Genomic DNA, 14,421 nt, shown 5'->3' on the forward strand with positions numbered 1-14,421 from the left:
TCTGGGAGCAACAGGGGCGTTGTCATTACACCTAAAGGCTCAGATCTCTCTGCACTTTGATTAACAGGGCCAGGTGTGGTCACGTTTTCACTGCCTGGCCCTGTCAATCAAAGAGGAGAGGACATGTCAGTTGCAGAGAGAGCTGAGCCTTTAGGTGTAACAGCAACGCCCCCGTTGCTCCTGGAGGCTCATTTGCGTATATGAAAACATCACTTTTCTCAGCAATCCGGACACATATGAACATGGGACCATCACAGATGCCTTCATCTGCCAAGTGCACATGCAACAGGTCAGCCAGTGTCATAGGTACAAATCTGCACATTAAACATGATGAATGGCCAACTATGTAATACTTGGACCACCTTGGCAAGAAGCGCTCTTTGTGAGTGACTTATAGAATGGAGATAATAAAGAGTAGATCGAGCAGCACAACTCCAGCACTCTATGGGTGGGTGAAATGTTCCAGCTTGATGACCATGTCCCATCAAGACCTCAATCCCCCCCCCCCGCCCAGAAAAAAAAAACGGAATGGTACAGCACTCTAGTAGTCTAGTATGCGTCACATACACGTAATGCATTTTGGTGCAAAATTATAGGTCGTAAAAAAAAAAAAAAAAAAACATTCATCTGATTGCCATGGTCACTGGTAGGGGTACTACAGCGATAGGCAGTCCATTAGTTGACTATTACCAGTGGTACCATATGGCTTCTGTGTAATTGACTCAATACAATCTAGGTGAAGCATACTGAACTACTGGAGGCTATTTCTGCCAGATGAATTCATAGGGAGGGTCCTGATGGAAAGGTGTTGTCATGAGACTTGTCAATCACTTTTGGGTCTATTCATACATCTTGATCAAAGAAAAAAAAAAAAATGTAATTCTTGGAGAAAGAGCAAACCCTTGTAGTCTTTTCCTTGATGGCATTAGATCATAATAGAAGGACTTGTCCCCATGGTTGTGATTTTTTTTCCATTTCCTCCTGCCTAAAATATTTATTTCTTTAAAACCACAAGAAAAAAAAAAAAAAGGTAGATATCACAGACCTCAAGTATGGCCGTGCTCAAGAGCCCAAAAGTTGTTTTTTACTTAATCAGATTAACGCTGCACTTCCATCTTTGGGATGCTAATCTGTTACAGGGGCTAATCACCTTGTAAACACGCAGATTTTCTGAGTGCTTGCTTGTTAAACCCTGAAAACAGTGGTTCTACCGAGCCTCGCTGCCTCATGTAAGTAACACTGTAATCCCCGGTGTGTGATGCAAATGACGTCTCCTTTGTTCTTCCCCTGTCAGGATCTAAAGTCCCTATTTGCTACATCTGTATAGGTCTTGGTCAGGGGCTTCGAGTAAGATCAAAAAGAAGGAAGTGTAGTCTTCATGCATTTGTTTTAGATTTATTGTAATGCAGATACAGTCGAGTTCTATGAATACTTGTTTTTTTGTGCAATACAAAGGGTTATCTATTGAACGTACTGTATATAGCAAATTCTTTGAAAGTAATAGGCCAATTCTCATCACATGTTTCCCCAAAGATTTACAGTGTGGGGCCTTTGGATAATCTTAAAGAGGAGCTGGCAGAACTGTCCCTGTCGTGATCTTCAAAATAGTTCTGTTCGATCCTTCGGCAAAAGGCAATGAGGTTGCTGTAGTTTTTCACTTTTTCGCTGAGTTCCTCATTATTCAGCTGAGTGGTGAGGATTGTGAACAGATGTCCGAATACCAGCGCGTCCAGCTCAGTGGGTCTACAAGAGTTGGACAAGAAACAGATCAGCGCAGTGTTCAAGTCAAAACCATCTGTGATTTCTCCTAAGGAGGGCAAAACATGTAAAATAAATTCTGCAAATTTTTCCCTCCAGATTAACTCCTTTGATGATGCGGGGTAGGTCAGTGATACATTAGCCCATTGCCCAAACAAGTGGAAATACAATGTCTATTGCTCCTCAAACCATCAATACATTTTTGTAGGCCTAATGAGAGAATATTAATGATGTCGTTATTACAAACCACATAAATTGAAACAAAAGACATAAACAAAATAGAAAGGACACATAAAGGTACATTTTGGATTTGCTTGGGACCGTAGTCAAAAAATACAGTAGCTCCCTAACGTTTATGCATAGTCCATGTGTTCCTTTATACATTAGATGGCTGAACCTGCCAATTTCGGTGGGACTGGCTTACCATCTGATGTGTATAGTGGTGTCCTAACTCTAAACTGATGCCAAATCTTGAGGGGAGATAAAGATAGGGCTGTTGGGTTTCAACATGACAAATCCTTTTTTTTTTTCTTAAGAGATTTGCCACAACCAGAGGAGTCTGGCAGCTGCTTTAAGGGGTTGCGCAGTGCCTAGATATCGATGACCTATCCTCTGGATAGGTGATTAATATTAGATCGGCGGGGGTCTGACTCCCGCCACCCTCACAGATTAGCTGTTTGAAGAGGCCGCAGCCTTCTTGCAAATGCCATGACCTCGTCACTGTTGGGGTCCATTCACACGTCCGTAGTGTATTGCGCATCCACAAATTGCGGATCCCCAATACACCCGGCCGGCACCCCCTATAGAACTGCCTATTCTTGTCCGCAGACAAGAATAGGACATGTTCTATTTTTTTGCGGAGCCGCAGCCCGGAAGTTCGGGGCCGCGCTCCGGAAATGCGGATGTGGAGAGCACATAGTGTGCTCTCCGCATCCCGTTCTGCCCTATTGAGAATGAATGGGTCCGCACCCGTTCCCAATATTGCGGAACGGATGCGGACCCATTTGCGAACATGTGAATGGACCCTAAACCTGATGGCAAGCAGATTAACAGTAAAGAGGATGCTGCGCCTGCACAAGCGGTGCGGCCTCTTCAAACAGTTGATCGTGAGGGTGCCGGGAGTCAGACGCCCGCCGATCTGATATTGATGACCTACCTTGAGAATAGGTCATCAATATCCAAGTAACACACAACCGCTTTAAGCTGCCTATACACAGTAGTTGTAGGCCAGACAAATCCCTAATTTTGGTAGGACTGGCTGACCATATAATGTGTATGGGGCTTCCGATGGAAGATGTCACGCAAGAGAAGGGTAAGGCATATTGGATTTCAACATGGTGTTTGCAGTGGATTCGCCTATCCCCATTCATAACAAAATCAGGCTTGGTGAGCCGAGTGTGCATGTGGATTTGGCTGTCACCTATGTATGGCCAGCCTAAGTACTATTTTGTGTCTTTACCTTCGATGTACAGTACAGACCAAAAGTTTGGACACACCTTCTCATTCAAAGAGTTTTCTTTATTTTCATGACTATGAAGGCATCAAAACTATGAATTGACACATGTGGAATTATATACATAACAAACAAGTGTGAAACAACTGAAAATATGTCATATTCTAGGTTCTTCAAGTAGCCACCTTTTGCTTTGATTAGTGCTTTGCACACTCTTGGCATTCTCTTGATGAGCTTCAAGAGGTAGTCCCCTGAAATGGTCTTCCAACAGTCTTGAAGGAGTTCCCAGAGATGCTTAGCACTTGTTGGCCCTTTTGCCTTCACTCTGCGGTCCAGCTCACCCCAAACCATCTCGATTGGGTTCAGATCCGGTGACTGTGGAGGCCAGGTCATCTGGCGCAGCACCCCATCACTCTCTTTCATGGTCAAATAGCCCTTACTTTCAAAGTTTTCCCAATTTTTTCGGCTGACTGACTGACCTTCATTTCTTAAAGTAATGATGGCCACTCGTTTTTCTTTACTTAGCTGCTTTTTTCTTGCCATAATACAAATTCTAACAGTCTATTCAGTAGGACTATCAGCTGTGTATCCACCTGACTTCTCCTCAACGCAACTGATGGTCCCAACCCCATTTATAAGGCAAGAAATCCCACTTATTAAACCTGACAGGGCACACCTGTGAAGTGAAAACCATTTCAGGGGACTACCTCTTGAAGCTCATCAAGAGAATGCCAAGAGTGTGCAAAGCAGTAATCAAAGCAAAAGGTGGCTACATTGAAGAACCTAGAATATGACATATTTTCAGTTGTTTCACACTTGTTTGTTATGTATATAATTCCACATGTGTTAATTCATAGTTTTGATGCCTTCATAGTCATGAAAATAAAGAAAACTCTTTGAATGAGAAGGTGTGTCCAAACTTTTGGTCTGTACTGTACCTATGTGAATTTTTTCACCTGTACCACAGTAAAGCCTATATCAGAAAGAGGGCATATCGTACCGAATTCGTGAATACAAACTAAATTGAACGAGTCTCGCACTAATCGTGATCTTACATCCTGCTAAAAAATTATCATTTCTCAGTCACAAATCCGTTCATATAATATGGAGTCTTTTACTCGCTTACAGATCACATAGAGGCGTGGTACTTTGCAGCGAACGATTAACAAGCAAAAGTACAAACCTCTCTATGTAATAAGTGCATTTTTGGTCACTAACGAGTCGCAAAATCATCGCTCTATAATCGTTACCTGCAAGACATCTGCTTGTCTGATACAAGCCTAACCTATATAATCTAGTTCTGTGATAACCACCCTCCATGCATAACAAGTTGTCACAGCTCCGCCCTCCAGAACACATAGCATTTGGTCTTGTCAAGAAATGGTACGTTTGTAAGGTTCTGTGGAGTTGGTGAAAAGTTCTTGTGTTCAGTCCTCAAAGTGAGATCTCAAGGGCCATGGATGTAGGAGTACGGCACTGTAACTAGTGCACCCACTACAACCATAGACTTCAATGTGCACAGCATGGCCATAATCAGATAAACAACTCCACATCCATACCACCAAGATCGTGGTAGTCGTGCGGGTCACTTAATACTTCGCTTAGGCTACATTCACATCTTGATTATTGAGGCACTAGATCTGCGATAGCTAGACTTGGCTATTGACTACAATGAGATCCAATGGGGATCCGGCTAGTTTCCAGCATAAATGGGCTTTGGTCAGAAAAAAAGTCCTGCAAGCAGGGCTTTTTGTCCGGCTGGATCCCCGTTGGATCCGATTATAAATCAATATAAGAGTATTGGAGTTCAATAATGGAGATGAGAACCTAGCCTTAAAGCCCCTTTACACTGCTCAATTGTCGGGAAGGTAGCGTTCCTTCCCAATAAAGTAAAGGAGACCGATGCCTTTACATGCAACGATCTCCTCCACAGTATAGGGAGGAACGATCGCTAATGCCATCACTTGTCCCCATACAACATCATTGTTTGGCGGCAGCAGATGACGCTGTTTAGACAGTACGATTGGCTGCTGGCAAACAATGATTTAGGCGACCGAATGATCGATCCTATTACTCGTTTACACAGGCAAATTATCTGCCCAATGTTCAGGCAGGGCAAAGGATATATGTCCAGGGCTATATTTGTCATTTAACTGGTTCTTTTGTGTACCATGATAACCCATGATGAAATCACAATGAGAGGTGACAAATGACAGAATCGGCTCTGCCACATTTCTCAACAAGACGCCGTGTGGGGTTATTTAGCCACATTACTGTCAGTCTGAATGAAGCTTTATTGTACTTTGCAACCATAAATGTCACCTGTGAAGGGCTGTGTGATTGAAAAGGCGTCAGACAAACTTTGTGTGGTTACAGAGGTAAGATCTGAACGCGGCCAATACACGACTGGTGCTGCACAACTAAAATGTATGCGTCTCAAAATGATATTTTATTTTTTTTGCATGCAAAAATAAAATGCACAGACATGGGTATCCTAAAAAAAAAGCTATTTTCATGTAACTGTCCATTAACTAACACTATACTGAATATATTTTGATGTGATGTTATAGCCCCTGACCCGTTTGCAACCACAGACCTGCTTTTGGATGCTAAAGGGAGCTAGTGTTGTGATCTGCTTTCAGTAACTGCATAGGACACATGGTTATCATGTAAACCGCTGACAGCCATATACATATACACAACGCTTGCCAATAAGTAAGAGAAAAGGGGGAGGATAGCCCCGGCTTTCCCCCCCTTGTCCTCAGCCTGACCAGCGCCAACTGTTTCTCACCCTTTTGAGCTGGTGGGACAAACTACATGAATTGCCTGTCCTTTCGCAATGTCCCCCGCAGCTCTGGTGCATAAGAAAGGAGTAGGGCACTTCAAACACTTCCAGACAGCAATTCTGCCCTGTTCATGGGTCTCGAATTCCTAACAAGTGAGAATAGCCACTACATGGTGGTGGCGGTGAGATCCATTTCTGTTGTGTAAATGTCTAAACAAATGGTAATCCACATCACAGAGAAATCAAAGAGGAGAAGAGGTTCTGTGAAAGGCACCACTTCCACTTGACAGCCGTGATTGCTGTGACCTTGTCACCCATGCAGATGTCAGGAAATCAGCCATACCTTCAGGTAAGCCCTACTCTGCAGTCCTCTTCTCTGGCCATAATTAGGAAAGCCAATATGGCTGCCTTTCATAGCTCGACTCACACTAAGCTTTCTTATAGGGTCTCATGGCAAATGACGTTAGTTATGCTGCGATATGGAAGTCTGTACCATCTAACATCGCAGCTAGAATTTTCCTTTCAGAAGTCTGAAAAACCTAAATGACATCTATGAAGGGGACAACCACTGTCCATCTGTCCAATATTGTATGTACTGCATGCCATCGATCTGAATGGCCACCATATTATACCGTGTAATGTTGCTGCCATGTAATATATCGTGCAACATCTTCCCTTGGCACAATCTGCTATCATGGCGTGTTGAGAGCCAAATTATGATGAGGAAACCCATTTAAAAGGGTTGTCTGAGATATTAATACTGATGACCTATCCTCAGGATAGCTCATCAGTATTTGGTGGAGGTCCGACACCCGGCACCCTCGCGGATCAGCTATTTGAGAAGGCAGCAGCGCTCCTGTGAGCACAGCGGCCTTCTCCGAGCTTGCCAAGCTCAGCTCCGTACGTTGTATAGCGGCTATGCTTGGTATCACTTCTATGGGGCTGAGCTGCGCCTAGGACACGAGACCGATAAACGTGTCATCACTGGCCTCAGCCCTGGAAATCTTCTTTAAATACTTGAGAATGCATTACTGCATACAATTTAAAGCCTGGTGCAACAGTGCTACATCTGTGGATTTGCCTTTCAGAAGTTGAAATATGGCGCCACCGAATGTTTTTACTATATTTGATTCATTTGCCATATTCGCAAGTGAGGACATCTTATCGTTTATGAAGTCTACACATGATTCACTTGTTGCCCCTTCACAGAACTAAGCCGGCCGGCACCCCCGTCACTATGCAGGTCTGCTTAACCATAATGCATGATGAGATTCGTCCTCTAAATTCTTGGGGGGAAAAATGGACATAATAAAACCTGCTTTGTAACTTTGTGCTTAAAAATGATCAATGGGATGAATACCATGGGAATCATTCTCTCCTGATGAGCTTAGAGTTGAATCGCTGCCATATGGCGGACGCTGTATAACTGGTCTAATGGAATAAGGAGGTAAGGTAGGTTCATCAAGATATGTTCTAATGGCGTAATGTGAACAGTATTCATTCTCCTCTGATGGCAGCTTATATGTCGTGCCTGTGTTTTAATTCGCCATTAGACTTTATTAAGCAACTGCTGGACTCAAGGCTACAACTAATGATGCACACAAAGAATTACAAACTGTATATAGCTGCACATAGAGGGTACTGCTACTACAGAATCGACTAAACCTTTTCTATTTATACCCAAGGCTGTGACGAGGGGACATCCTCTGCGTCTGGAGGAAAGAAGGTTTGTACACAAACATAGAAGAGGATTCTTTACGGTAAGAGCAGTGAGACTATGGAACTCTCTGCCGGAGAGGGTGGTGATGGGGAGTTCACTAAAAGAGTTCAAGTTGGGCCTGGATGTATTTCTGGAGTGTAATAATATTACAGGCTATAGTTATGAGATTTCTGGAGATGTTGATACAGGGAGTTATTTTGATTGCCTGATTGGAATCAGGAAGGAAGTTTTCCCATAAAATAAGTCAAATTGGCTTGGATTTTTTGCCTTCCTCTGGATCAACTTGCAGAATAACAGACTGAACTGGATGGAAGTACATCCTTTTTTGGGCACATTTATTAAGACAGCGTTTTGGACGCCGGTCTTAATATAAGTCCCTGCAATGGTGGTGGATCGCAGGCCTCTCCATAACTTCAGCGCATCCGGCGCCAGGCTAAATGTAAGACAGCTTTCTAGCTGTCTTAGGCCTCTTTCACACGGGCGTGTCCGGATTAGTTCCGGATGCGTCCCGGTGTGTTGCGGCAAACCCGCGCGAGTAGGAATGCAATTGCAGTCAGTTTTGACTGCGATTGCGTTCCGATGTTCAGTTTTTATCGCGCGTGTGCAATGTGTTTTGCACGCGCGTGATAAAAAACCGACTGTGGTACCCAGACCCGAACTTCTTCACTGAAGTTCAGGTTTGGGTTCGGTGTTGTGTAGATGTTATTATTTTCCCTTATAACATGGTTATAAGGGAAAATAATAGCATTCTGAAAACAGAATGCTTAGTAGGTGATCAATTGAGGGTTAAAAAAAATTAAAAAAATTAACTCACCTTCTCCTCTTGTTCGCGGTGATGTACCATGTGATTGGAGCATGTGATCTGACGTCACCAAAGGTCCTTTACCCCATAGTTCATCTTTTAAAGAACTAAAGACCGGGAGAACTACGCGAACAAGAGGAGAAGGTGAGTTAATTTTTTTATTTTTTTTTAACCCTCAATTGATCACCTACTAAGCATTCTGTATTCAGAATGCTATTATTTTCCCTTATAACCATGTTATAAGGGAAAATAATACAGTTTATAGACTGTCACCTAGCAACCATGCGTGAAAATCGCACCGCATCCGCACTTGCTTGCGGATGCTTGCGATTTTCACGCAACCCCATTCACTTCTATGGGGCCTGCGTTGCGTGAAAAACGCAGAATATAGAGCATGCTGCGATTTTCACGCAACGCATAAGTGATGCGTGAAAATCATCGCTCATCTGAACAGCCCCATTGAAATGAATGGGTCCAGATTCAGTGCGGGTGCAATGCGTTCACCTACCGCATTGCACCCGCGCGGAAATCTCGCCCGTGTGAACGCAGCCTTACATTTAGACCATTTTCTACGCCTAAAACATGTGAAGAAAATGGTAAATGAAGCGGACCTGCCGGCCCGTCCCCTTCCCCACCCACTTTTTTAGACCTGGGAAAAGTCACAGATTGAGGAACAAAAGGACCTTTGCGCCACAATCTAATATATGATCTAGGCATATTTCTGTTTAATAAATGACCCCCTATGTTACTACGTTTTCCTCTGGTGGAAACAAAAGGCTCACAGCAGGAAAAAGTGCAAACATAGAGTAATATTAAGAAAAATTAGGAGAAAGACATCCTGCCATATCCCAGTTTCCACTGCTTCGGACTCCATATCAGCATCTAGCGTCAGCCACTAAAATCTAATATTTATCTGATATCTATGGCCAACTTCACTATTAAAGAGGACCTGTCCCCTCTCCTGACATTTCTGTTGTATTACTTACTTGCACTCCCCATGTAATAACAATTCTGGAGCATCTAATCTTATGACTCTAGGCTGTGCCATTTCTTTATTATTTCTACTAGAAGTTATGAATGAACTATCAGCAGCTTGCAATAAAGGTCCAGATTGGCGTTACCAATTTGGGATGTGTCCCTGCACAATCTTACACTATCCAATCAGTGCTGCCAGTGTGACACTGGGATGGTCCTTAAGAGGTTATCAAAGGGAATGTCACAAAGTCAGCACCTGCCTATATGTACTATAAAGGTATATGGCCTTCATAGAGGGATGGTCCATGCTCAGGATCCACCTCTATCCGGGGATCAGTTGCTATCTAGGTTGATTCTTTTTAGAAGAGGTGGTGTCTTCTGGTGACAACCTCTAAAGGTTGATGACATCCAGAAAGGTATATGTTAAAAAAAAAATTGCAAATCAAGAAACAAGTGTCAGACTGTTACATATTATTATACACACTTATATAGCGCTGACATATTCTGCAGTGCTTTACAGACATTAGCTTCACACTGTCCCCAATGGGGCTCACAATCTAAGTTCTCTATCAGTATGTCTTTGGGGTGTGGGAGGAAACTGTAGAACACGGAGGAAACCCACCCAAACACGGGTAGAACATACAAACTCCATGCAGATGTTCTCCTTGGTCGGATTCGAACCCAGCGCTGCAAGTCACCAGTGCTAACCACTGAGCCTGGACTATCAGATGCCAGATTAAAGGAATGTGATTTTAGTCATAAAAATACTTACTGCTTATTGAAGAAATAGGACTGGGTCCCTAACCTTTGTGAAAGGGCCTGACAACATTGATCGACATCTTCATAGACCTGAGGAGACACAAGGAACGTCTTCAATGAAACCAGAGCTACAATGGATGACTACACTAATGCTATATAATGTGATATTAACCCTTATGTATGAATAGATGCCTACAATTATACAGTCCTGATCAAAAGTTTAAGACCACTTGAAAAATGGCAAAAAATCATATTTAGCATGGCTGGATCTTAACAAGGTTCCAAGTAGAGCTTCAACATACAACAAGAAGAAATGAGAGTGAGACAAAACATTTTTTGAGCATTCAATTTAATGAAAACAATGAATAAACTGAAACAGGCTGTTTTTCAGCTGATCAAAATTTTAGGACCACATGCCTTTAAAAGGCCAAATCTCTGCCAAGATGTGGATTTATTGTCATTTTCTCTCAGGCAGTCACACGTTGTGATGGCAAAGGCAAAAAAACTCTCCCTTTTTGAACGTGGTCGGGTTGTTGAACTGCATAAGCAGGGTCTCTCACAGCGCGCCATCGCTGCTGAGGTGGGACGCAGTAAGACAGTCATTTAAGAAATTCCAAATGATCCTGAGGGTTATGGAACAAAAAAGTCAAGTGGAAGACCCAAAAAAATGTCATCAGCACTGAGCCGGAGGATCCAATTGGCGTCCGTCAAGACACTGGACGATCCTCGACCCAAATTAAGGCCCTTACTGGTGCTGACTGCAGCCCCATAACCATCAGACGGCATCTGAGACTGAAGGGCTTCAAAAACTAAAAACGTCTTCAAAGACCTCGTCTCCTTGAACGCCACAGAACTGCTCGTTTGGACTTTGCAAGAGAGCACCAAACATGGGACATTCAAAGGTGGAAGAAAGTTTTATTCTCCGATGAGAAAAAATTTAACCTTGATGGTCCTGATGGTTTCCAACGTTACTGGCCTGACAAGCAGATCCCACCTGAGATGTTTTCTACACGCCACAGTGGAGGGGGCGCCATAATGGTCTGGGGTGCTTTTTCCTTCAGTGGAACAATGGAGCTTCAGGAAGTGCAGGGGCGTCAAACGGCCGCTGGCTATGTCCAGATGTTGCAGAGAGCATTCGTCATGACTGAGGGCCCTCGTCTGTGTGGTAACGACTGGGTTTTCCAACAGGACAACGCCACAGTACACAATGCCCGCAGGACAAGGGACTTCTTCCAGGAGAATAACATCACTCTTTTGGCCCATCCTGCGTGTTCCCCTGATCTAAATCCAATTGAGAACCTTTGGGGATGGATGGCAAGGAAAGTTTACAATAATGGACAACAGTTCCAGACAGTAGATGGCCTTCGTGCGGCCGTCTTCACCACTAGGAGAAATGTTCCCACTCACCTCATGGAAATGCTTGCATCAAGCATGCCGAAACAAATTTTTTAAGTGATAAACAATAACGGCGGAGCTACTCATTACTGAGTTCATGTTTGGAAGTTGGATTTCTGTTTTTTTTTTGGGGGGGGGGGGGTTAGTTTTTTTTTGGAGGTGTGGTCCCTAACTTTTGATCAGCTGAAAAACAGCCTGTTTCAGTTTATTCATTGTTTTCATTAAATTGAATGCTCCAAAAATGTTTTGTCTCACTCCCATTTCTTCTTGTTGCATGTTGAAGCTCTACTTGGAACCTTGTTCAGATCCAGCCATGCTAAATATGATTTTTTGTGGTCTTAAACTTTTGATCAGGACTGTATTAAGGCCTTATGCAGTCTTCTGTATTTTAGTTATGTGTAGGGGCTGTATGCTTACATCAGAGTATGGGATTGGATCCAGTCAAGGGAATGCAAGACAACCTTTCCCAACTTTTCAAGGTGCTCTTCTCCTTCCATAACAAGCTCTGAACCCCTACCTGACTCTAAAATGTACGGCTCTGATATGGCGCTGTAATACAGGTATGTGGCTAAAGTCTTAGGCTGGCCATACACTTTAGATAGCTGTGGTTGAACCTTCCTGAACGAGGAGAAGGGAGAAAACTGCTGACAGACACCTCTGGTGGTGGCTTATCCGCCATAGAATAAAACAGTTGTTTAATTCTTATATCATGTTTTCAAGTGTAGGTTCCATAATACACAACTAGTTCTGTGTTCAGACATTTTTTTACTTATTTTCTAATGCAGATACATTTACATTGCAACCTTTATGGGCAAATGTGTAATATAATTGGGGGAGGAAGCTTCTAAATCAAACTCCCCAGAAACCTCACGTGGCGCGTCAGCAAACACAAGATATCCGGCCGTCTGTATCCGCTGCTCCACGGGCAGATTATAGGCTCCCATAAAAAGCACCAATAACTGGGGAAGAGGGTGTTTTAGAGGGAACAGACAGCAGGAATGTAAATGTGGAGCAGTTCCACAAATAAATCTTCATCTTCTTGATACTTAAGATATTCCAATAATTTTGTAAAACAAAACTAGTGAAAAATCTTAGAATATGTCGGGGAATTCTGTATAATATGTGAGCAGGTAATACCTTCCTAGTAACGATCACTATGCAACTTGGATCATTAATTATAAATTTCTTCACCTGCAAGGATTCGTCAGGATTTGTATAAGTGATATTTTCTCACTGCTGTAAAATACTTGAGATGCCTTCAATGTAGGAAGAAAAACCTTACTACTCGAAATGCCCAATATATCCTCATACCCAGCCCAAATACCATAGACTTATTGCCCTAATAATATGTGACAGATAAACTATATACTATCCATAAAGGATGATCAATTGATAGACTTACAGGCTTGTACATGACAACCCCTTTGCTGTAGAGCACATGGATGTCCAAAAAAAGGCTCCCCTCTATCAGCCAGAGCAGAGAGCGGCACACATAAAATGTCCGGCATGCAGTACTACATTTCCCCTGCCACGGCCACAGCAGCAGAATCGTACGGCCCTGAGGGTCTTTATAAGCCAGAACCACGGTGACCATCTGATATGTTGAAATCATCCAACATCTGCAGTCGGGTGCGACAGCAACCTCCCATGTATATGAGATGGGCGAGTTTGGCCAGCATTAATCTAATGTGTTTTGCCACCCTAAAAGGGTTATCCAGGAAATGATAAGGATGGCCTATCCTTATGATAGGTCATCATTATTACATCAGCAGGGGTCCGAGTACTGACACCCCCACCAATCAGCTGTTCCAGTGAGCCGCCACGCACACCGGAGCTCTAGCGGTTGCCAGCAGCTCACCAACACAGTGCTGTACATGGTATAGCGGCTGTGCTTGGTATTACAGCTCAGCCCCATTCACTTCTATGGGGCAGAGCTGCTCCTAGGCCGAATGATCAATGTACTGTGACGTCACATGGCCTAAGAAGAGGTGATCGGCAGGGGTCGGGAAGATAGGTCATCAATATTATTTCCAGGATAACCCCTTTAAAGAAGTCTTCCAGATCTTACATATTAAGGATAGGTCATCAATATTAGATCAGTGAGGGTCTGACATCTGGCACCACCACCGATCAGCTGTTCGTACCAGTGGCCAGAACTAGAAGCTATACAATGGATGGAGCTGGAAGCAGAAAGCTATGTCCACTGTGTAGTTTCCAGGGCTGGATGCTGCAACGCAGCTCCCATTCACATCCCAGTACATCCACTACATGGTCACTGAATCCTTCTGCTCCCAGCTCCCGCCACTGTATAATTTTCAGCACTGGTTGCTGACTGACAGCTGATCAGTGGGGGTGCTAGGTGCTGGACCCACACTGACCCAATATTGATGACCTACCCTGAGGACAGACCATCAATATCTAAGTCCCGGAAAACCCCTTTAAAGCCCACAGGTAGACCTTAGGTGTCTCCACTGAATATTGATTTGAATGGGAAGAATAGTCATACATGACTTTACTTGGAATTTAATGAATGAAGGTGAAATAACTTCCTGACGGTAACAGGTATGGCATAACTTTAAGCTCCATCTTAAATTGTTTGCATATACACACGGCAGTGGGTCACCTGATTAAAACCCTGTATTTCTTTTGTTGATCCGAGGCTCCATTCCTGGTTTATGGTACTTTTTCTAAAATACACAAATTAGACCTTTGAAGCAATGGGGGCGTCACCATTGCTCTTGTTGCAGCCAAGCTCCACTCATTTCTGCGGCCAG

General features: G+C 43.4%; 1 protein-coding gene across 1 annotated transcript in view; it reads right to left on the reverse strand.

The window, feature by feature from the left end:
• Nucleotides 1-1,379: 1,379 nt before the first annotated feature.
• MTX2 (metaxin 2) overlaps nucleotides 1,380-14,421 on the reverse strand; it is a 77,308-nt gene continuing 64,266 nt past the window's right edge. The window contains exons 9-10 of the mRNA XM_040439966.1: nucleotides 10,266-10,342; nucleotides 1,380-1,743 (exon numbers count right to left, since the gene is read on the reverse strand). Coding sequence (XP_040295900.1) covers nucleotides 1,536-1,743; nucleotides 10,266-10,342 — 285 coding nt within the window. The 3' untranslated portion in view covers nucleotides 1,380-1,535. The remainder of the gene's footprint in view (nucleotides 1,744-10,265; nucleotides 10,343-14,421) is intronic.

Source organism: Bufo bufo, chromosome 7 (assembly GCF_905171765.1).
Source record: "Bufo bufo chromosome 7, aBufBuf1.1, whole genome shotgun sequence".
In the NCBI taxonomy this organism is placed as follows: Eukaryota; Metazoa; Chordata; class Amphibia; order Anura; family Bufonidae; genus Bufo; species Bufo bufo.